The following is a 22,642-nucleotide window of genomic DNA, read 5'->3' on the forward strand; positions in this document are numbered from 1 at the left end:
CGTCAGGCTGCAAAATGCAGTTCTGGAAGGAATTACAGCCACCCAAAACCTCATCCCTTCCCAAACGCAAGCAGAAGAGACGATCGGATGAAGAACTGATGCCCCACGCTCAAACCCTGCAATGACTCCATTGAAGAAGACAGAGGGAACATCCATCTAGACACAGAACAAATGGATGCTTTCATCCAAGTAATTCTTATAGCAACATCACAAGCCTGGTTTCAAGCCCACTCGTGTTGAGATCTTGCCTTCACAACCCATTTCACCTTTCTTACAGCATCACAGGCTTCAGGGGGCTTTGCAAGGGCAGAAGGGACAGAAATCTCCTCTTTCATGTTTATTTCCCTGTTAAGAACTTAACCTCTGCAAAAGTTAAGGACAACCTTCCAGGAATAAGGGCATTTCTCCCTTGTATTCATCACTCTGAAAGCAGAGCACACAGCAGCCAGAGAAGAGGATGAGGAGGCGAAGACATGCCCCTCTTCCCAGGCTTCATCACAGTTATCAACTAGAAACTTGAGGTTTCAAATACAGCAACAGATTCCCTGACCCTTCGGTTTCTTGAGACAAAGCAGTTTGCTGGGCAAGAACTAGGACAGAAGCTCTGTGAGGAAATGCAACACTCTCCGGCACACCAAAGCACTGCTGGTGGGTTGGAACGAAATGCTCCTCACCCTTACGACTGCAAGGAACATGCAGCAACAGGAGGAGTCTGCTGCTAAGAGTTCACCCGGATCCAGTGTCCCTTTAATGTGACATTCCAAAACGTATTTACCATTGACTACATTAATTCTAGCCTTGCATTGTTGTCCCTGCTCACTGGACTAGATGAGCTTTCAAGGTTCCTTCCAACCTGAATGATCCTATGAATCTACAATTGTGCTCTTATTTATCATTCATCATTATTTATCATTAATATTGAGCTCTTCTTTAGCCTTATATTTATCATTATTCATGACTATGCTCTTATTTATCATTAACCATCATTTGCTCAATCACTCAGGCTGAGCTCCTACATGGTGGCAAGGAAAACGTCTGCAAGAGGTTATAAAGCTGCATGAACTAAACACAGGAACTGTAGGGAAACGCAGGGATTTTCAGGGTGATGCAAGTTCTCCTAACGTGGCAGACAAGCAGCCACAGTAAATCTTCCGAGCAATCCAAGATGCGATTTCCACTTCAATCACATTTTAATAGGTTTAAATGTTAACCAGAAATGTGTTTTCTTTTCCATTTAGTATCGGTTGAAATATTTAGTGCATTTGCTACTGCTCAGTCATCGGTTTAGCGCTGCTGGGTTCATTTAACAAGAGAAAAGGAGTGTGAGGTTTTCAGTCTCTGCTACCCAAGTATCATTTGTTTTGCTGTTCTGTTTAGCCAGGATTAGGTATCGCAGTTTTCCCTTGACCTAGACCAAGCAAAAGACTTCTGCCCCAGCCCAACATACGATTTAACATCACATCACCCTAGACGAAGAGACTTGGTTTGCTTGTATAAGCAGTGAACACACTGTATAAGCACTGAACACATTGAACAGCCTTTTAAACCCCTGCTTTTGTATCTAGCAAATCGATTCTCGATACTAAAGCGAGATATGTGCATCCAGAAGGAGCATAAAGACAGACTCAAATACTTCTAAATACTTCCCTTGGGGCCCTTTTCTGATCCTACAATTTTTACTTTCTAACAAGCAGTAAGAAGGAGGACCCCAAACGTGGAGCTGCCGTGCCTGACAAATGAAGTGAAGCACAGAGCACGCGGAGCTGTAAAAGGCGAGAAGGACGTTAAACTTCTCCGAGATGACAGGTCGAGCTTTCACAGTTCCTCAGAGTTAATGCTGCTCCGAAAGGAGGAGAAAGGAACATCCACAAATTCAGGTTTGTTGGAAAGCCTAATCTTCTCCTGGGATTAATAGTCAGAAGTTTCTCTGTGAATGGTAGCAGCGCAACAGAAGACCCAATGCACGTTCAGACCCCAAAGACCAGCGACACCGATACAAGTCAAACTCAAACTGTTTTTCCATAGCTTTAATAGCTTGGATTTTGTTTGCAGATGACAAAATACATCAAGTAACAGTGTATGTTTCTAAAAGCTATGGCAATGACCAGGACCATACACAAATGGAGCCCTTCACTCTTCTCAGCGACTTAATGGAGTATTTCCTCTAACTGCTCTGAGGACAGATACATGAGAGACCTACCATGAAAAGGCTTTTCTCTATCAACCCCACTTCTGCTTTTAGACTTCCCAGCCATCTGCACAGACATCCTGAGCCTCCGATCCACCTGCTCACACACCAATCAACCCCATCCACCTCCCAAGATCCCCACGGACTCAAGCTGGCTTACGTTAGGTCATAAACCAACTTGAGGCAACAGCAATGAGCGTCTGGGGTTTTGTAGTTAAGACTGAATCTTTTACGTGGTGCAATGTGCCACAAGGCACAGAAATGAAAGCTTCCAAGTCGTCTGAGGCTACCCAGAATTAGCCCCTTGCATCCCAGAAGCCAACAGTTTCCTGACCAAAGGGATACTGATTTCTGACCAAAGATCCTAATGAGGATCAAACGTTGCTTGGGCACTTCACTGCCTTCATATTGCCCATAAAACCAGAGTCCATGTTGCTTCTCCACCTTAGAAACTTTAAAATACTTGCAAAATATAAGATGTTTAAACATTCCAGATTGAGAGCCACCTTGCAGAGCAATTCCATCAAACACCATCACTTCACTGCAACGCAGAAGAGCACAAGACCCAACAAGCATCAGAGCAGGGCTCACCCTTTTGATGGGTCACTCACATGTGGACACATACATTTATCTTGGCTTCAACTTGCCCTGTCTCTGAAACACAAATAACAGGTCCCTTACCCCACAGATAAAATTCTTAAGTGATTATTTTCTACAGGAAATCACAGAGTATACAATAATTCAAAGTGATACAGGGCTAAGATACACTAATAGTAAGGATCTCTCAAACAGCAGCATCCCCCAAATCATAGAACAGTTTGGGTTGGAAGGGACCTTCCAACCCCCTGCAATGAGCAGGGACATCTTCAACTACATCAGGTTGCTCAGGACTACCTCCAGCCTGGCCTTGAATGTCTCCAGGGATGGTACATTCACCACCTCTCTGGGCATGTCAACTGCCAAATAAACCTTTACCGTGCCATGCAGAACACAACATGTACATAGGAAGCACCCTTCCAAGCACCTTTAAGAGCCCAAAGCGAGCTCATTTTAGGAACTAGAGTGGAAGCTTCACACATTTTGCACCAAGCCCTCCCTTCTGTGCAATCCATCCTCTTATTGAAGCCAAGCCCTTGGGTTTGGAGCACCCATCCCCACACTATCGAACAGACTCCAAGCTGGAGGAAGGCAATCTCCAAGCCCCGCACTGGGGGAACGCTCTGAAGAAATCACTGCACGCTCAAACAATGGGATATTTGTCAAAGTACAGCTTGATCACCAGCAATCATCTGTTTTTCATAACTACATCTGACCTAAACTGAATTGACTGAACAAGTACTCTGTGTTTCTCATTCTGGAATAGGCGGCGGCGCAGCTCCCTCTCCAACCTCTCCCCCCTCTCCTTTTTAAGCCATACTTCTGAAGGGTTAGAAAGCGATGATGTAGACAGGTATTTCCTCATTATGAACAGCAGCAGCTAAACATTTTCAGGTTGCATTTTTGGCCATCTCCTCCCGTTCCAGGTGACCTGCAAGGTTAAGCACTCCGGGACGTGCCTTTCTCCTCTGCTTGCATTCAAACCCACCCTCTTTGCAAAGAGCAGCACAGCGCTTCCCAGGGTAACAACGAGCAGAGATGGCTTCTAACCACGTGCTCCTTTCATAATATATTTAAAGGTCATTAAAACTTTATAATGAATGAGCTGCCAGGGAAAAAAAATACATTCAGGACAAGCCCACAGAGTCTTCCATGCAAGGCCACTGCACATAAAACCTCAGGGAAGCAACTGCTCATAAGAAGAAAGCTCACTCTCCATTGAGGAAGGAAGGAAGTGGTGGAAATTGGTCACAAGCTTTGCAAGGAAGGATGCGTCCCCAACAGCTAATCAGCCTTGTCATGGCTCCCATCAATTACGGGGAAAAAAATTCCTTCAATTTAAGAAGAGCGCAGAACGAGTCCTTGAGGAAGATGAAGGATGTGTCCAACGGGAGGCAAAGGAGGAAAGGGATGAGGAAGGTGGAAAGAGAGGAGGCAAAATGTACCTGAACGAATACAATCTGCGACAAATCCCACCCATTTCTTACAGCCTGCTTAAAACTGTGTGTTTGAAGCTGTAATTCTCCTAGCAGAGAGCTAATGATCACTCACAGACAGGGGTTTGCATTAACTGGAGACAAACAGAGGGGGAAAAGTCCTTAAACTGGGACATTTCCATAAGGAGATGGTGCTGTACCGCTCGATGATTTGAGTTCAAAGCTCTTCATTCTCCCCCTCCCTGAATCCATCCTCTCCTTCCCTGAATCCAAGCACACACTCGGGAAGGAGCAGAAAGCATCCATCCCGCACACCACAGTCAAGCAGGACAATGCAGCTCGCTCCTAAAACTCTGCTATAAAAGGTTTGGGTTGGAAAACTACATTTGTGTATTTGTTTTTTTAAGGCTTTTCCAACACAGAACGTGGGGAATGAGCAGGGAACACAGAGAAATAAATCCAGGATACACTAATGAACAGCCCTCCTGTTCCAAGTGCCACCAAGGAGCAGCACATCCAGTATTAGCTACACTCTCCATGCTGGGGAAGAAATCGTGTCCTAGCAGCCCATTTGCCCATTTTACTGTTTTTCTGCCCCCTTTTAAGGCAATGAGCCATACAAACTGAATTCAAACAAGCACTCGGGATGCTGCACAGCCTACTCCCAACCAGAAGCGGACCAGCATGACCTCTGGTTTGACCAGCTCTCAACTCTGCCCACCTAAACGAACATGTATTAATAAATACGAGTTTATAGAAGATGGTTAAGTCAAGAAGCCAAAGTAAGCAGGCAGTGAAATAGCTGTGACACAGAGACGTAAGCTCCAGCACTCAGCTCATTTGAATTATAGAATGGTTTGGGTTGGAAGGGACCTTAAAGATCATCCAGTTCCAACAGAACAAGAGTTCTCCTTCCTCTTACCCATCACCTATGGGGCTCTGTTAGGTGAAACCTGCCTTTGATTCCCCTAATCTCTCAAAATGAAGATGACAACACTGGAAGGAGCAATGGACAGACCTGAGGGTTGGGCTGCCATTCAGAGGGACCTTGGCCAGCTGGGGAATGGCCCAGCAAGAACCACATGAAGGTCAAGTCCTGCCCCTGGGGAGGAATAGCCCCAAGCACCAGCACACAATGGGGGTGACCAGTTGGGAAGCAGCCTGGCAGGAAAGGACCTGGGGTTCTGGTGGACACCAAGCTGACCATGAGCGCTGTGCCATTGTAGCAAAGGAGGCCAACAGACTCCCATGATGTGATGTGCCTACAAGGATGATGGAGAGGGACTCTTCATCAGGGGCTGCAGTGACAGGACTAGGGGTGATTTAGATTGGATATAAGGAAGAAATTCTCACTGTGAGAGGGTGCTGAGGCGCTGGCACAGGGTGCCCAGAGAAGCTGTGGCTGCCCCATCCCTGGCAGTGTTCAAGGCCAGGTTGGACACAGGGGCTTGGAGCAAGCTGCTCTAGTGGAAGGGGTCCTGGCACGTGGCAGGGGTTGGAGCTGGAGGAGCTTTAAGGTCCCTTCCAACCCAAATCATTCTATGATTCTATATCCAAGCTATTACTGCAACAAAGAGTTTGCTACATAGCATGCATGTCCTGTAGCTGATATTTCATACAAGAAGGAACAGGAATAACTTTTTAGACTGTGCTATTCCTATCAAGTTTTTTATCCTGAAGGATTCCAAGGACAACACCCACAGCCGAAGCAAGACAAGCTGGAGGTTCTAAAGCCAGGAGAGAAGATTTAAAGGCAAGAGGCAAGTCCCTGCTCTCATAGCAGCTCTTGTGTGTTCCTCAGTGTCTGTGAGTAGGTGATATTTGGGTGCCATGGTTTAGTGTGAGGTGTCCCTGCCCATGGCAACAGGGCTGGAACTGGATGATCTTAAGGTCCTTTCCAACCCTAACTGTTCTATGGTTCTATGATTTACGATTAAGTCTCCACAAAGTGGAGAAACTAGAAGATAACTATTCTACGATTCTATGATCAGTCACCAGGATCTCAAAGTACAAGCTTTAAATTCTAAAAGAGATGAGGCACCTTTCAGAAGCCAAACCTCTCGTTGAAGGGGATCCCGGAGGGGGATTCGGAAGCCAAGCCGCTCATTCCGAGCGACTCAGGTGAGCAGAGCAATGGAAAACCTCCCTGAGGACAACACTCACCTTGTGAATACGTCACCCATATCCCTGCTTTTGTACACAGCAATTAGCAACCCCCCTGAATCGGAGCTTTGCCATCACCCTTCCTAAAACACAACCCCTGCTGCCTGCTCATCTCGGAGCTGAAGCCACTTTTTTTGCATGGAGCTCCTCATCTTCCCACACCGCGCTCCTGGAATGCGAAGGCAGCGCTTGGTCATTGTCCACCAGCTGCCTTGTTTCCCCCTTTTCCTGAACAAAGGACTGAAACAGGGGGTTATCTGCGTCACAAGCAACGTCCTGAACACCGCTCACCCTTTCCTGCGCAAGCATTTGTAAACAGGTTGAGGATTAATGTCCAGCCGGCCCGAGACCCTTCATAAAAAACGGGGGGTTTATTGAAAACAGGATGGCAATCATTTCCCAGATCCAGTGCCTACAGACCTTTAAGATGAGAAACAACATCCAGAGCAGGAAAACAGCAACAGCAGCTGTGCACCAAGCCATTTTCCAAGAGGCATAAAACATGGGGGTGATTATTTTACAGCCCCCTCCTCCCCCCCCACCAAACACGCTCTCCTCTTTAAATAACAAGCAAATAAAAGATGAAGTTTCTGGTCAGCACATGATAATTCCCCCGGGGTTAATTTATGCACAGAATACGGAGCTCGACTAACACGCAGAGCTCAACAGCCCTCGTGCAGAAGGATCTTCCTAATGCCTCTTTCTTAGCAGTCTTAGAGAGTCCGCATCTTATTTATACCCTGTTGAGGTCCAGTCTGAAGGGACTCAAATACTCAACAGCACAAGGTGAGACAGGGAGAGAATATTCTCACCCCTTTGCATCCATGAGTATCCTAATGCTTCTGATTTCCAGTGATTTCCACACATGGAGCCGGGAGGCAATGCCACCGAGGCAAGACTTCTCAAATGCAAGACTCTTCACTTCTGAGAGGGGTCCCTTGGACTCTGCTCTCACTCCAAGTTTGGGGATAGCCAAGAAAAATGGAATAAATTCACCAGAGCCAAATTTGGGTCTAGGGTTTTCTTGCACTCTTTCACCTGTCACTATGAACTGGCACTGAGAGTGCCATTTATTTAGTTCTAGGAGCAGAAATAAGCCCTAAATCACAGAACCACAGAATGGTTTGGATTTAAAGGGACCTTAAAGCTTATCCAACCCCCTGCCACAGGCAGGGACACCTTCCACTAGAGCAGGTTGCTCCAAGCCCTATTCAATCTGGTATAACCTAAATACTAAATATCAGCATCAGCCCAGTGATCCAGTGATGCAACTGCTACAAAAAAGGCTTTAAAAGTGTTAGGCAAAAGAGTTACTGGTGTACAACACATTGAAGCCAAGCCAGGAGTGGCCACCAAAGTAAATGAGAGAGCTGCATCACACAGTACATAGGGAAAGGTGAGGAAGAAGAGTGAGGAAGCACATCTAATACAGGGTTACAGTGTAGATGGAGCCAGGCTCCCCTTGGAGATGCACAGCAAAAAGAGAGGGAAGAGACAAAATGCAAAAAGGTGAATTCAAATTCATTTAAACAGGGGGAAATAACAGCATAAGGGTGGTCAAACACTGGATCAGGGACTCAGAAAGGCGGCTCAGTCTCCATCCTTGGGGATTGTCAAAACTCAGCTGAATATGGCTCTGAGACCCCTGATAGAACTTGAATTTCAGCCCCGAGTGGAGGGTTGGGTCAAAGTCTAAATTATCCTGAGGATGAGAAAAGAGTGGGAATGTCAGAGACCTCCTTTTCTGTTAACCTGAGTTTTATGGTACACAACTCAATGATCTTCAGGGAAATTCTTTGCAAATCAGTGCACTTCCGCCCCTATCACTTGTTATTTCTGAGATACCGCCACTTCTGGACACCACCACAAAGCTCTCTGGGGTAGCTGAGGAGTTTTCCAAACACTCCTGGGACCCTCCTGAGCCCCAACGCCAGGAAAGAGCAGATCTGAGGAAGAGCCTTCCCACACTTCGACAATACAAACAGTGGTGCTGGCGTTTAGGGTCCTGCAGCTGACCTGTATTCTGCACCACGCATGGTGAGCATCTCACAACAAAATCAGTGCTCATCTTGAAAGCAAAGGCCCTGTAGTAGTTAAAATGCCATTAAAAAAGGCAGTATAAGAAGGCAAATGTTGCAATAAAGGCTGAAAAGATGATCTGAGGAACTACAGCACGCTCAACCTCCCCTCGGTCCCTGGGGAAGTGATGAGCTGAGTCCTCCTGGGACACAGGAATGTGAAGGAGAAAGGGACTGGGACAATCAGCATGGATTTAACAAGGAGAAGTTATGGCAATGATCCAATTGCTTGAGAGCACGACAGGATTTGTGGATGAAGGGAAAGCAGTGGGTGCCATAGACCATAGGCAGGCTTTTGCCCTGCTTTTCCACAAGATTCCTGCATTCAGGTGTCTCAGTCTGGACGAGTGACCAGCCAGATGGTTAAATACGGTGATCAGGTCGAAAGGGTCTGGATTAATCAGTTGTACACTACCTGGTGACTAGTGGGGAACCGTAACAGGGTCTGTTCTGGGACCTGTCCTGCTTAACATCTGCATCGGTGACTTAGAGGAGGCAACAGAGCATCTTCTGAAGTGCTTTGCAGCGACACTAAACAAGGGGGAAAAGTCAACACAGTCAAGAGCAGGGCCACCACCCAGGGGGTCCCAGCATGCCGGAGGAACAGGCTGAGAGGAACCTGATGAAAGTACATAAGGAAAATGCCAAGTCCTGCACCTGGGAAGGAAGAAGCTCTTGCAACAACACAGACTGGGGACTGACTGTCTGGGGAGCAGCTCTATGGAGAAGGACCAAGAGCCTTGGCAGACAGCAAGCTGAACATGGGCCAGCCGCCTGCCCTGGCAGCAGAGGCAGCCAACAGCCTCCTGGGCTGTATGAACAGGAGCAAAGCCAGTAGATGGAGGGAAGTGATTTTCCCCTTCTACACAGCACTCCTGAAGACTACATTCACACCCTGCATCCAGTTTTGGGCCTCCCAAATCCAGGAAAGACACCGATAAACCAGAGCAAGTTCAATGGAGGCCACCAAGATGGTTGGGCCCCACAGCTGGAGGTTGATGGAGCCCGGAGGAGTGCCTGCTTCAGGGGGACCTAACAACCACCTTCAACACCTACAAGGAGGGCACGGAGCAGAACAAGTTGTCCTGAGAGGTTTTGCAGTCTTAGTACTTGGAGGTTTTCAGGACCAGACTGGATAAAGGCTGAGCAACCTGGTTTGATGTCAGGGCTGCCCCAACTTTCGGCAGGAGGTTGGACCAGAGACCTCCAAAGGTCGCATCCATCCTGAATGATTTGATGGATGCATGACAGATGCAGCATAGCATGGTCAGGAGTAACAGAGTTAACCACTGGGAGTGGGATGGGATTGAGCACGGGGAGTTGGAAGAATGAAGATGCTGCATGGGCAAATGTTCACCATTTATTTATTTCAGGTGTTTGAGCAGAAGAAATTATTAGGAAAATCATTAGGAAAAACATTAGGCAGAAGCTCTTCCCTGTGAGGGTGCTGAGGCGCTGGCACAGGGTGCCCAGAGAAGCTGTGGCTGCCCCATCCCTGGCAGTGTTCAAGGCCAGGTTGGACACAGGGGCTTGGAGCAAGCTGCTCCAGTGGAAGGGGTCCCTGCCTGTGGCAGGGGTTGGAGCTGGAGGAGCTTTAAGCTCCCTTTAACCCAAACCCTTCTGTGATTCCATGAAATCAGGGCTCGGTGTGAAACATCAGTACATTTTCAGTGGGTAAGTGACCGGGCAGAGCTTCGCAAAGCCCTGGGAAAGCACGGCTGCTGTTCCTAACCTCAGGTGACAAGAAGTCTGCATCCGGGCTATTGTAGTAAACCTCCCTTTATTCCCCCCCCTCCTCCCTAACATGTCTGTTTTCCAAGCTGAATATTTTAAGAATCAAGGCTGCCTGTGATCATATCTAGCCAGCTTAGAATGAACACTGATTTCTTTGCTGCTTCTTTGATCAAAGCCAAGTGGTTTTCTCATGGGTAATAAGGTCACAGGGTTAAAAGAGCAATATGACAATTACAAAAGTTAAATCTATTGCCACTACAGACAGACACACTACCCAGGGTCCATTAGCACGTAGTACAGAATGGTTATCACAGGTCACTGACACCAGTTCACTCTAATGGCTTTTCCTGTGTCCTTATCAATCCAGTGCACAAAGTGTCTCACCCTCAGCCTTTCCCTATGATCTCAGTGCTGTGTTTATAGCTATCTAACTCCACCAGGCACCACTGGGTCAGCCAAGTCAGCAGACAGTGAGATATGCCAGGACACAACGATGGGACAATCTGCAAAGTGTCCGAGATGAACAAGGAGTTACCAGAGGCTTCGAGAAGGGAGTTTTTTTCCACTGCTTCCCCCCCACACAAACACACCCCCCCCCTAAAGAAAAGGGTTTTAAAGTTCCCAAGGACACCGAGGGAAAACGTTACAACCCCAATCTCCAAAACAGAAGTAAACCACAGACTTTCCATGGCAGGGTTTGTGTTGCAGTATCAAATAAAAGAAACAACCAGCGTTACAAAGAGAGAAAAAAGATGTTTTCATATGAAAGACAGGGTTGGGTAGCTCTTATTATTTGAATTGTGGTTCCTATAAGAGGCTTTCTCATCCCTTAAAAGAAGAACTTCAATGGTTTTGCCCCAGTTACCAAAGAACAAATATTTTGGTGGGGATGCTGAAGCGTCCCCCCACGGAGAGGTGGGGATGGGGCAGGACCAACTGGCTGCGGCACCGCCACCGTGGGCAAGCAGATGAGCAAGCAGCCCTGCCAATGCATTAGCCCACAAAGGCAGAAAAGGGAGGATGAATGCAAGCAGAAAAAGGAGGATGAATGCAGCAGCACAATCACTAGCACACTTCTAAGAGGAGTTCATAAAAGAAAACATGATTTAAGTCGAGGGTTGGGAGGAGACCCATGATCCGCCGCCGGATTTGCGGCATCTCCCACTTCAAATGAAATCTGCTCGGCGTTGGAGATACAGAAGTGGTGTTTCCCTTCCTCAGCCCCCGAGTTCACCTTGAGTCCCTGAGCTGAAGAATCCCCCTCCACCAGAACGCAGCCATTTCAATGGGAAGCAAAAATAAACCCTTGTTTCTCCTCCCAAACCCGTGCTGGCTCCACACAGCTAAGAGATACAGACTCATAGAACGGTTCAGGTTGGAAGGGACCTTAAAGCCCATCCAGCTCCAACCCCTGCCACGGGCAGGGACACCTTCCATTAGAGCAGCTTGCTCCAAGCCCCTGTGTCCAGCCTGGCCTTGATAAAACATTATATTCTTCACAAAAACAGGCAAGCAAAAAAGTACCAAGTGGATACAGTCTATACACAACGCTTGCATTTTAATATAGCAATTTAAAGACATTTTATCGATTATTTTTAGTAAAGTGGGGGTTGTTTTGTTATATTTTTTTACCTTTCCTAATGTATTTTACGCATCAAAGCAGCATTCGGGTCAGAGAGGCTCGGGGTAGAAGCACTACAGCAGATAAAAACGTCAGTGGCGAGATACGACAAATTTATAGTAAATACCTGTCAACTGCTATTTATCTAAATTATCCAGCCCTGGGATTCTCCAGAAATCCTTCATCAGCTCGGAGGCAGCCGCAGTTTTGAGCCTGTATTTACACCAGAATCTGTTCTCTTGTTCTCTTCTTTTTTTGGACACTTGTTCTTTACCCTAAAATGACCCCTTTGTAGCTCGGATCAAAGAGCTGGGAGTGTCAATACCAGTGTCTTCACGAACATGTTAAGAACCTCAAAGTAATTGGTAAGCAATTAGCATAAAGCTAAAGAAACCCACCTAGCAAAGGCAAACCCTAACAGGCAACAGCACTGGCTGGAGCAGGAGCTTAAAGTGACTTAAATCACCATCAGCTGCCTTTGAGACAACTTCTTGGGAGCACCCTGTGTGCAAACCACTGCCTTTTTTTGGCCCATTTATTTACTTTAAATTCCTTTCTCCTCTTGGTTCACTCTTTGCTTTCTGCTTTGCTACAGCTTACGGGAAACATGAAACAAAAAAACGGCTTTTCATTTTGTGTTATGTAAAGCAAAGCAATTCCATGTCTTGGCCTTGAAAGACAAGGCACCCAACAGCTGTTCAGATGCTCCAGCAGATAAACCAGCTGGCCCAAACCTCACCTTTCCTAATTTATTTTGGAGATCGATCAAAGCAGCTCAAGCATTACACAGACTTGGGTCAAAGACAACATAAAAGATAAAAACGTCAATGGCAGAATCACTTCACTGAAATATTCCTGTTTCTTCTTTATATAATAATAACATTACCATCTTCAACAAACTGCTCTATTAAAGAAAAGATAATACCTGATACCAACAGCCTAACCACGCTGCAGGTGAATGTCCTTAAATAGCACACTGCTGATGAGCAGAAACTGAGCTGGGTCTAGTCTACGATCAGCTAAAACTAGACAGACTATGGCCAACTGACCAAGGATACAGGCCCCAAGACTCATGTGTCCTGGCTCCCCCCGCCTTAACTCTTCTGTATGATGCTCCTGTCACCTGAAGAACCGCCATAATCCATGATTCCAGCTAGTCTGATTTATGATTTTCCTAGGAAACGGACAGCACACGAGTGTCTAATATTACAGGGATTCCATCAAGACACTAAGGTTGTGCAGTGGTTACCAATTAGCACCAACTAGAAACCCAGCCTGTCACCTGAAAGCCTTTGTCCACACAATTCAGAGTGTACCTGGTGCATACAGGCAGGGTAAAGGCATCACTTGGGAAAAAAACCCAGTCATGAGAGCAAAGAGCAAGAGCGCACGGCAGGGTTCGGTGCGCCTACAACTGCAAGCACAGCACACAAACACACTCTTGTGCTGTTCTGTTTGCGATCTGCACATACTCAAAGCCTCCCCTATGCCCATTTCTTCCTCAAGGCACCGTCGCCCGGCCCGTTTCTCACAAGAAAAGGACCCGTGGATGAATAGTCCCATAAAGCATCCCACCAGAGCCTGTCCTCCCCGGAGCCGCCACCGCGCCAAGGTCCAACGCTCAATTAACCCCCGCTCGACCTTCCTTCACTTTCTTTCCCCCTCCTCTGCCCTTCCTGAGAAAGTTCAGCGTTTCCTGGAAAAGCCTCCTTGCCTGCTTGATATTGTACTTCGCCTTGGTTGCCGAAGGAAGGATTTACAGGTGCCTGGCCCCCTCTCTAAGACCATGACCGCAGCCTGACCTCCCGTTACAATATGTGAACTCCTGCCCTGCTGATAAGGCTGGCAGATAGGAGTAGGATTTTTCAAATAATCCTTTGGGAATTTCTAAGCGGCGCGGCCATAAAACCGAGGTGACTGGAAGGTCGATTTCACTCCCAATAATAAATATCTCAATGTTTATTCAACGTGGGCCTTTTTAACTGCAGGCCAAGCGTTCAGATAACGCTATTGTCAATGACAAATATTAGGAGTTTTGGGGAACTATTACATTATGATCCTTCCGTCTGACACTGATGTGGCCGTTTCCTTCGACGCTCGCTGGATCTCTTGACATTGTTCAACTCAAGTCGGGCCTAGAAAGCCAGAGCAGGATTCAATCACAGGTCAGCAAAAGGGCAGTTTTCTTTTCAGGAGCCTTTACAACGGATAGTTACCTTTCTCTCTTGCTCTTTTCTCACCAAAACACCTTCTTTAGAGCTCTGCTGTCTATTTTAACTCATTACAAGGGCTTTGGGCTGAAACAGAGGAGTAAGGGGACAAGGACTGAATAACCTCAGCTCAGGATGGGGACAGAGGATGCTAACCCACCGGCATGAAACCCCTGCGCCAGGTTTAGCCTGAGCATCACCAAGCCCGCTGCACTATTCCCACCTCTAGCAGAAGACAATCCCAACCCAGACCCATCACAGAACACTGGCCATTAAATCTGTCTAGTAGCAGTAGCATTTCCCTAATACCAAGTGCTACTTGAGATTAAAAAGTAAAGCAACCAGACAACAACAAGGTCCCAGTGAAGAAATGAGACCATTTCAAACAGGCAGAACTGTGATACCCACCAGCAAAAGCCCTTCATTCTTTTTGTAACAGCTTTATGCATGAATACACAATTAAACAAACACCAGTGCATTAAACAAATGCACATAAGCCACACAAACAGGATTCCTAATCCTGTTTTCGTTATCCATCTTCTTCACTGAAGTTCCTCCAAATAAAGTGACACTTGGAAATCCAGAATGCATTTCAGACCAGTTGTAATCTTCAATTAGCAACTCCCTGAACCGGGCTCCCAGTGCTGGGCCTGAGGAGGAGGTTTTTATCCAACATAAACACAGTAACACATTTTGGGTAGGTTAACTTTGTCATGCCAATAAAATATCATGGCAGGGTAGCCAAAATGCCTAATTATTAACAGATGAGGGCACAAAAAAGAAAGATTTTACATAAATGCTTTTCATGACAATTCTTTTCCTTTTGCAGGCTCATTTGTGTGTATTGCTAGAAACTGGCTTTAGAAGTGCATTGAAAACAATTCCTTCTCAAGCCTGGCTCCGCCGTGGAAAGGGAGGAAAGCTGTGAACAGAGTGCTCCTTTCATCTGCTGCCTGCGCTTCAGATTGCTCAACCGCAGGAGAAGAGCCCCCCGAAAGCTCCTTCCCTCCAAAGGATGTTAAAGAACGGGGGCAAACATCATAGGTTCACTGGGTCTGCAGATGCAAGGCTCATATGATGTCTGGAGGCATCCCAGAAATTAGAAGTTGAAGGGTAGGATACAAAGGGCATCTTAACTGCCCTTGTTATACATAAGAAAAGCAATGCCTTATGTACTCATAACCTAGGAGAAACATACCTCATGGAGCAGCCTAATGGGAGCTCACTTGAAAAGCTCTCAAGACCATGACACTGCTCAAAGTAACACTTTTTAGCCAATAACCAACCACCACCACAGAACAGCTTCACTTTTAGCCATGTTCTTCAGTGCACACAAAGCCTGTTGGGGAAACTGGGAGTGATGCAGAAAACGGTGGGTTTGGTGGGACAGCAGCAAAACTGCTCCTGACACTGTTTGAAGAGAGAGAAGTTCTCCTGAGCACAGCAAACAAAACATTAACACCAATCAGCCCCCTGCAACTCCTCCATTTGCACTGAAGCTACTGTGCCTGAAGAAGGGTTCTTGGAGCAAAACTGTATGACCAAGAAATACGTATTCCCCAAATTAAGAAGGACATGAAGCTGTTGGAGCAAGGCCATGGAGATGCTGTGAAGGCTGGAGCAGCTCTGCTCTGGAGCCAGGCTGAGAGAGCTGGGCTGGGGCAGCCTGGACAAGAGAAGGCTCCTGAAGGGGAGACCTGAGAGCAGCTCCAGTGCCTGAAGGGGCTGCAGGAAAGCTGGAGAGGGGCTTGGGACAAGGGATGTAGGGCCAGGCCAAGGGGAATGGCTTGAACCTGCCAGAGGGGAGACTGAGATGAGCTCTTAGGCAGAAGCTCTTCCCTGGGAGGGTGCTGAGGCGCTGGCACAGGGTGCCCAGAGAAGCTGTGGCTGCCCCATCCCTGGCAGTGTTCAAGGCCAGGTTGGACACAAGGGCTTGGAGCAAGCTGCTCTAGTGGAAGGGGTCCCTGCCTGTGGCAGGGGTTGGAGCTGGAGGAGCTTTAAGGTCCCTTCCAACACAAACCATTCTGTGAGTAGTCTACAATATTATAACCCAGGGTCTTCAACAGTTGGAGAAAATATCCCTTCATTTCTCTGTGGCCTGCATGAAGGAACTGTGTGGGTTTTACCCAAATCCATCCATCACTGGTCTCTTTCCTACTTCAGCTAATGCACCTCCTAACTAGGTGAACACTGATAAACGCTTTGCAACCCCCTCCTTGCAGCAGCATTGATGAAATAGGCAGCACCCCAACAATATCCTTAAACCACAACCCAGTGTCAGCCCCAGTGTCACGGGCAGCAGTTACTTACCAGGACAGAGTATATGTGCAGACATCGGTACACCGGGGAGAAGTCCACCAGGTCCTGGGCTCCAGGTACCTAAAAGAGAGTAGGAGATCAGTGTGAAACAGGCAGAACGCATCTAGAGAAGTGCAACTCTAACATATCACCTACAGATAAGTGCAACTTCAATGCAGGTTCAGAGGGACATAAAGATTTCAGGTATGTAACAAGCAGATTGACTATTTAGATCTATCTGTATTTGACTATATTTAATTTTCTTGAAGATTCAACAAGTAGGAAAATCCCAGATAATATTGTGTTTAGCCCTCTGTTAGCCAGCTCAGCAGAGATTTAATTTTGACCACAGGTTTAAATACAAATGCCAGCATCCTGGCACAAACTGTCCTGGTACTTCTGAACCAAAGGGGAAAAACAGAAAAAGCCAAGCTCTTATTCTCCAGATTTCTACTTTGATATCTTTGAAAGCCCCATTTCTATTTCTTATTTTGTTCTTAAAAAGCCCAGGCGCCACACAGACTCCACCACCTTTCAACAACACAGGGAGCCTCGCACAGGGAGAAGGAAGCGCATTTCTGAAGGGTGGGATGGAGGGAGGGAGGAAGAGAGGAAAGATCAGAGAAGAAATTTGCATACAAGAAGCCTGTGTCCTTTGGATATATTCAAGCCAACACAGTATTAAGCTTGTTGGCCAAGGCATAAAGCTAAGGCAACTATCCTTCTCCCCCAAAATCCAAAGTGGAGGGGAGTGTTCTGTTGACATGTGGTGGAAAAAAGGGGAGAAAGATGAAAGGGACCAATGGACAGGCCGAGGAAACATGTTTATTTTATACATTTTTAATTATGCTTAAGAGGCATTTCTTCTAAAAAGGAGGTAGGATGAAGGAGAGAGAAGTTTCTAGTTTGATGCAATCCTAAACCAACACTGCCCAAAGCGCCTGGGGCGAGCGGTCCTCATCTAAAACAACGGCTTCAAGCAGGGGAGTACAGAAGTTATGGGCTGGAAAGGGAATACAGGGGATTTTGTTGAATAGCCTCTTGTATAATGCCGAACCAGAGTTGTTAAAGAACCTCTTCCATGCAAAGAAACCCAGCCCTCAGCACTACAGAGGTTCTTGGTTAGAGCTGAAATGATGAAGGAAGCCATGGAGACAGACAGAGCATCCCGTCCCACATCGCATCTCTTCAAGCCCCCCAACCTGGTGGTGCAGGGAAGGGAATCTACTCTAGGATTCTAAGAAGCAGCCAGCTCATTGGGAACAAGGCAGAAAAGAATGTTCTCTGGGCACAGCTCATCCATCTCACTGGATTTCCTTCCATCCCTCGCAACGAGCTCTCGATCACTGACACAGGGGGATGCCCATCTCTTGGAGCTCCATGAACTGAGAGCTCTGGTAGATGGCAAGGCTGGCTCACCAGGAAGGAGGAAGGTTTCCAAGAGAGGGACAGGGCTGGCATTGCCTGGTGCCCCTCTTCACACTGAACCTACTGTTCACCAACAGAAGGGTTACACAGCTGGATGTGGACCTGGGCAACCCAATCTAATTGAAGATGTCCCTGCTCATTGCAAAGGAGCTGGATAAGATGAGCTTTGAAAACTCCCTTCCAACCCAAACTATCCTATGAGGCTATGAACCAAGAGCAAGCATCTGGGAAACACAGCTCACCGCCCTCACTAACATTTCTTGCTTTACCTTCTACAAGACCATATTTGACACTTGCAAACACTAGGCAGCAGTTTTATTGGGTTAATGCCAATTTTATCACGCCTTCCTGGCCATTTATTTTCCATTTGCAGTCTCTAAGGCCTTCTAACGCTCCCTAAATAGCTCCCAAATCCAGATATCAGCTAGTTCATGATTCTGCCTTGCTGTATTCCTCTAGCATTAAGTACAATTTCTCTCCAGCTCAGGAATTCCTGATTGCAAAACTGCTGGAGATCACTAAAGCAGACGGGGAAGTATCAGTGCTCGCTCGACCCAGGCATCCTCCAGCAACCACCTTCAGCGTGGGGAAGCTGGACGGGATGGACCCGAATCCACCCTATGTTTTTCAAAGGGAGGAGAGATCTGTCATCCCTTCAGAGCATGATCAAAGCAAACGATGTTTTCCTATGAATTTGAATTCAGGATCAAACGGTTTTGCTCCTCTTGGATTTGGGGCACTGGCTGAACAGGGCCCATAGAGAAATATTTCTGATAAAGATTTGTGAAATCAGGATATTGCCAAGACCAGACTTTACTCCCCCAGAGAAATTCTTTCAAAGCAGACTGCAACATTTTCACAGTCTCTGATCTTCTCCGAAAACTTTTAAGCCCACACACACACTCACAAAGAAACAGGCTGGACTATTCTGCAGTTAACGTCTCCGAGACATTAACAGCTTTAGAATTGCCAATCTCAGCAGAACACTATCAGACGTGGAGTGCTGGGCCATAAGAAAGCTTTTGCAAACAGAAAGACATGCACCCAAAACCTGTGCTAGGATTTTATGCAGGGTATAAACCTACAATATATTCTAAGGAAAAGAACCGACCATCTATTCCAAATAAAGCCACAGCCCTACAAAAGGACTAATCATAGATTCATAGAATGTTTTGGGTTGGAAAAGACCTTAAAGCTCCTCCAGTCCCAACCCCTGCCACGGGCAGGGACCCCTTCCACTAGAGCAGCTTGCTCCAAGCCCCTGTGTCCAACCTGGCCTTGAACACTGCCAGGGATGGGGCAGCCACAGCTTCTCTGGGCACCCTGTGCCAGCGCCTCAGCACCCTCCCAGGGAAGAGCTTCTGCCTAAGAGCTCATCTCAGTCTCCCCTCTGGCAGGTTAAAGCCATTCCCCTTGGCCTGGCCCTCCAGGCCCTTGTCCCAAGCCCCTCTCCAGCTTTCCTGTAGCCCCTTTAGGCACTGGAGCTGCTCTGAGGTCTCCCTGGAGCCTCCTCTTCTCCAGGCTGAACAAGCCAAACCTGGCCTAGTGGAAGTTGCCCCAGCCCCTGGCAGCAGGTTGGAACTGGATGAGCTTTAAGGTCTCTTCCAACCCAAACTATTCTATGATTCAGCAAATCCCATCTTGGATACTTCTCATGCTGAACAGAGGTACAGAACAAACTGTGCTGTCAATCTCCTATGTCTTGTGTGATCATCCTTTGACTGCCCCAGCATGCCCAATGGCTTAACCTAAGGGGTAATAAAATGGATGTATTTGTATGGTGATGAAGATGCTCACAAGACTAACACTGGGAGTGGCCACATGGTCCTGTAGACTCACTGATCTCACTCTGGCTCCCGTTACAGACAACAGGCAGACAGCTTTGTCTGGAAATGGAGAGGTTTTTCTCCGGGTCCAAGATGCTTCTTGTGTAATAGTGGTGGGAAGCAAGCAAAAAGGTGGAGGTTGACAGCATCTAACAGAGTCACTTACCAGGGAAAGCCAGAAGAGCACTCTGGGGTGCCTGCTCCAGCTCCCAAACCTTTGTAAGAAATCTGTTACACTCACTTGGAGAAGCACAACTTATTCCTACAGCCAGAAGCATGATGAATTATGGCTACACCTCACACCTGCTGATGTCCTTCCTGAGTGCCAAACTCCTTCTCCAGATAGAAAACCATCTGGAAGTCCTTGACTTGTTCTTCAAAGACAATTCAACAGCCATTACTCCAAAGTGCAATGTCCTTCCTGAGAACTTTCCCACTCTCACAGAGGAGCACCAGGGAGTCCAATTCAGCCCAACCACTTCACAGCCACCTGAGCAGCCTTTCTGGGGGACAAGAAGAAATGAGGCACGACGCAGGCAAATTTGTCCTGCTGTATTCCACCAGATCCAAAAGAAAAGTCACTGAAAATGAGAAGAAGCTGCATGAGCTTTGTAGTTTGCTGGATGCTTTTTACTACAAAGGGAACAGCTGGCACAAATTGAGCAGACTGTGGAGCTACTCACTGTGAAATGCAAATTCTCCTTCTGCAACTTGACATTCATGAAAACTGAATTTGAGCCTTCTCCCAGCCCAGTTACAGCTGTGCCCACTCCCTCACTCTGATTACAACGGGAGCTTCCACCTCAGTGAGGCATCTACACTTAAGTCTGGACCATAATGTCTCCAAACTGCAGAATGCTAATGGAGCGGAGAACCACATCCCATATTTGTACCCTTGAATGCAGCTGGCAGAGCTCTCTCTCGTGCTACTCCAAGCAAATGAGCTACATGCAACAGGATGAGCAAAGAACAGTATGTTCTTTCTTCCCTTTCAAAGCTTATCCCATTAATTTTGCTGCAGTGAGGAAGGGATTGCTCCATGTGGTGAGAAAGCATAGGATCTCCAGAACAGTTCATCCAGCATAGGTAGAGGACAACACAGCCTGCTGAAGGGCCCCAGATATTTCCTAGAGGAAAAAATACGTATTACTCTGTTTTTTTCCAGCCTGTGCACCAGGATCAGCAGCTCTCCTACCTAAACTTAATGAGAAATACCTAGGAACATCCCGTTTTCAATTCCAAGCAGGATTCAGTGCAAGGTACCTTTCCTTCTTCCATTTCCATATTCAACGAGTCTTCACTGGTTGTCTTCCAAACAGAAACCTGCAGTTTCTGGTTGGCTTTATCGGCTGTGACTGGTCAAGAGCAAAAGCTACCACTACAATCTCAAGATGCTTCATAATCATCTCTTTACTTGTCTACAGACTTCATTCTACAGTGGGACACCTCTTCCTTCTATTTAGATTAGATCTTAGGCAGAAGTTCTTATGAGAAGTTCACCACCCTGTGAGGGTGCTGAGGCGCTGGCACAGGGTGCCCAGAGAAGCTGTGGCTGCCCCATCCCTGGCAGTGTTCAAGGCCAGGTTGGACACGGGCTTGGAGCAAGCTGCTCCAGTGGAAGGAACAGCACACAGTACTGCAAGCAGGGTCTCAAGAGAGCAGAGGGGTAGAATCACCTATTTTGATCTGCTGGTCACACTTCTCTTGGTGCAGCCCAGGCTTTCTAGGAACCCAAACCCTGTCCTTCCCTTTTCCTGCCGAAGCCAATAGGTGAAGAAGAAGCAGAGGAACTGGCAATGAGGCTCCACAGAGACAGGCCAGGCAGCTGGGGGCTCCTGCGGTGCTGCCCCCTCTGAGCTCGGTTTCATCACCACGGACAGCAGCCACCACCCCGGCCCCATCAGTCCCTCCAGCCCCACCACATCCTCTGCGACAACCCGATCCCTACGGGAAGTCCATCCATTTACTACCAGCCTGGCTTTAAACACAGCACAGGGTGGGATTTCACCTGCATGGAGATGAGTTACACCACTGGGATGAACACAACTCCCAACTGTGCTATTCTAAATGTCTTCAAGTTCTTCCCTCCTTAATATCTCCTTCAACTTTTCCTTACACCTTTCACTTCTAATTGAAACGCCATTCTAATTCCTAATTCTACTAAAAACTTTGCCTGCCCAACAAGCGTGGTTACATTTCACACCACCACACAGTTTTGCCAGAATCCACTCCACAGCAAGGGAGAGATTCTGGAAGCAAGAAAGAACAAGAACTACTTAAGAATCATAGAATCATAGAATTGTTAGGGTTGGAAAGGACCTTAAGATCATCTGGTTCCAATCCCCCAAGAACCATATTTTTAGTTTTTAACAGGAAAATATCAAAATTAATCTATTCAAATCAATGTCTTTTTACAAAAAAAGTGCTCTTTCCACTCATTTTTCTTTATAACTTGTCTCTACTTCCATTCTGCTGCAGGAATAAACAGCCCACACAGATGCTTCAGTGCAGTGCATGGGCTTTGGGGTTGCACCCTGCAGCTTGGTCCTGGTGAAGGAATCAGTGATCCCCTCATGCTGCTGTAGAAGCAAAAGAGGGATGAAGAGGAGAGAAGTGAATGGCAGGGGAGAAGGCAGGACATGAGCACAGAGCTACCTGAGCAACCTGCACTATTTTAAATGTCAGAAACTTGGTTTTCATCTACTTGCCTGGCTGGTTATGGGCTGGCAAGTTCAGGGCAACAAATATCGCCTAACTCAGTTACCAGGGTAGCTAAAAATACCAGTCTCTTGACACGTGAGGCAAGTCCAGAGGAGGCCATGGAGATGCTGCGAGGGCTGGAGCAGCTCTGCTCTGGAGCCAGGCTGAGAGAGCTGGGCTGAGGCAGCCTGGACAAGAGAAGGCTCCTGAAGGGGAGACCTGAGAGCAGCTCCAGTGCCTGAAGGGGCTGCAGGAAAGCTGGAGAGGGGCTTGGGACAAGGGATGTAGGGACAGGCCAAGGGGAATGGCTTTAACCTGCCCGAGGGGAGACTGAGATGAGCTCTTAGGCAGAAGCTCTTCCCT

General features: G+C 47.2%; 1 protein-coding gene across 9 annotated transcripts in view; it reads right to left on the reverse strand.

Annotated features, from left to right (window-relative positions):
- The window catches only part of EXOC6B (exocyst complex component 6B), a 293,471-nt gene that overhangs the window by 139,888 nt on the left and 130,941 nt on the right, over nt 1-22,642 (reverse strand). For all 9 annotated transcript variants that reach the window (XR_009964821.1, XR_009964822.1, XM_062618884.1 and 6 more), the window contains exon 8: nt 16,338-16,406. Coding sequence is in view for 7 of the 9 variants with exons in the window: in XM_062618884.1 (XP_062474868.1) it covers nt 16,338-16,406 (69 nt within the window). In the remaining 2 variants the exon portion in view is untranslated. The remainder of the gene's footprint in view (nt 1-16,337; nt 16,407-22,642) is intronic.

Source organism: Pezoporus occidentalis, unplaced genomic scaffold (genome assembly GCF_034315485.1).
Source record: "Pezoporus occidentalis ecotype Australia unplaced genomic scaffold, CSIRO_AGI_Poc_V1 ctg205, whole genome shotgun sequence".
In the NCBI taxonomy this organism is placed as follows: Eukaryota; Metazoa; Chordata; class Aves; order Psittaciformes; family Psittacidae; genus Pezoporus; species Pezoporus occidentalis.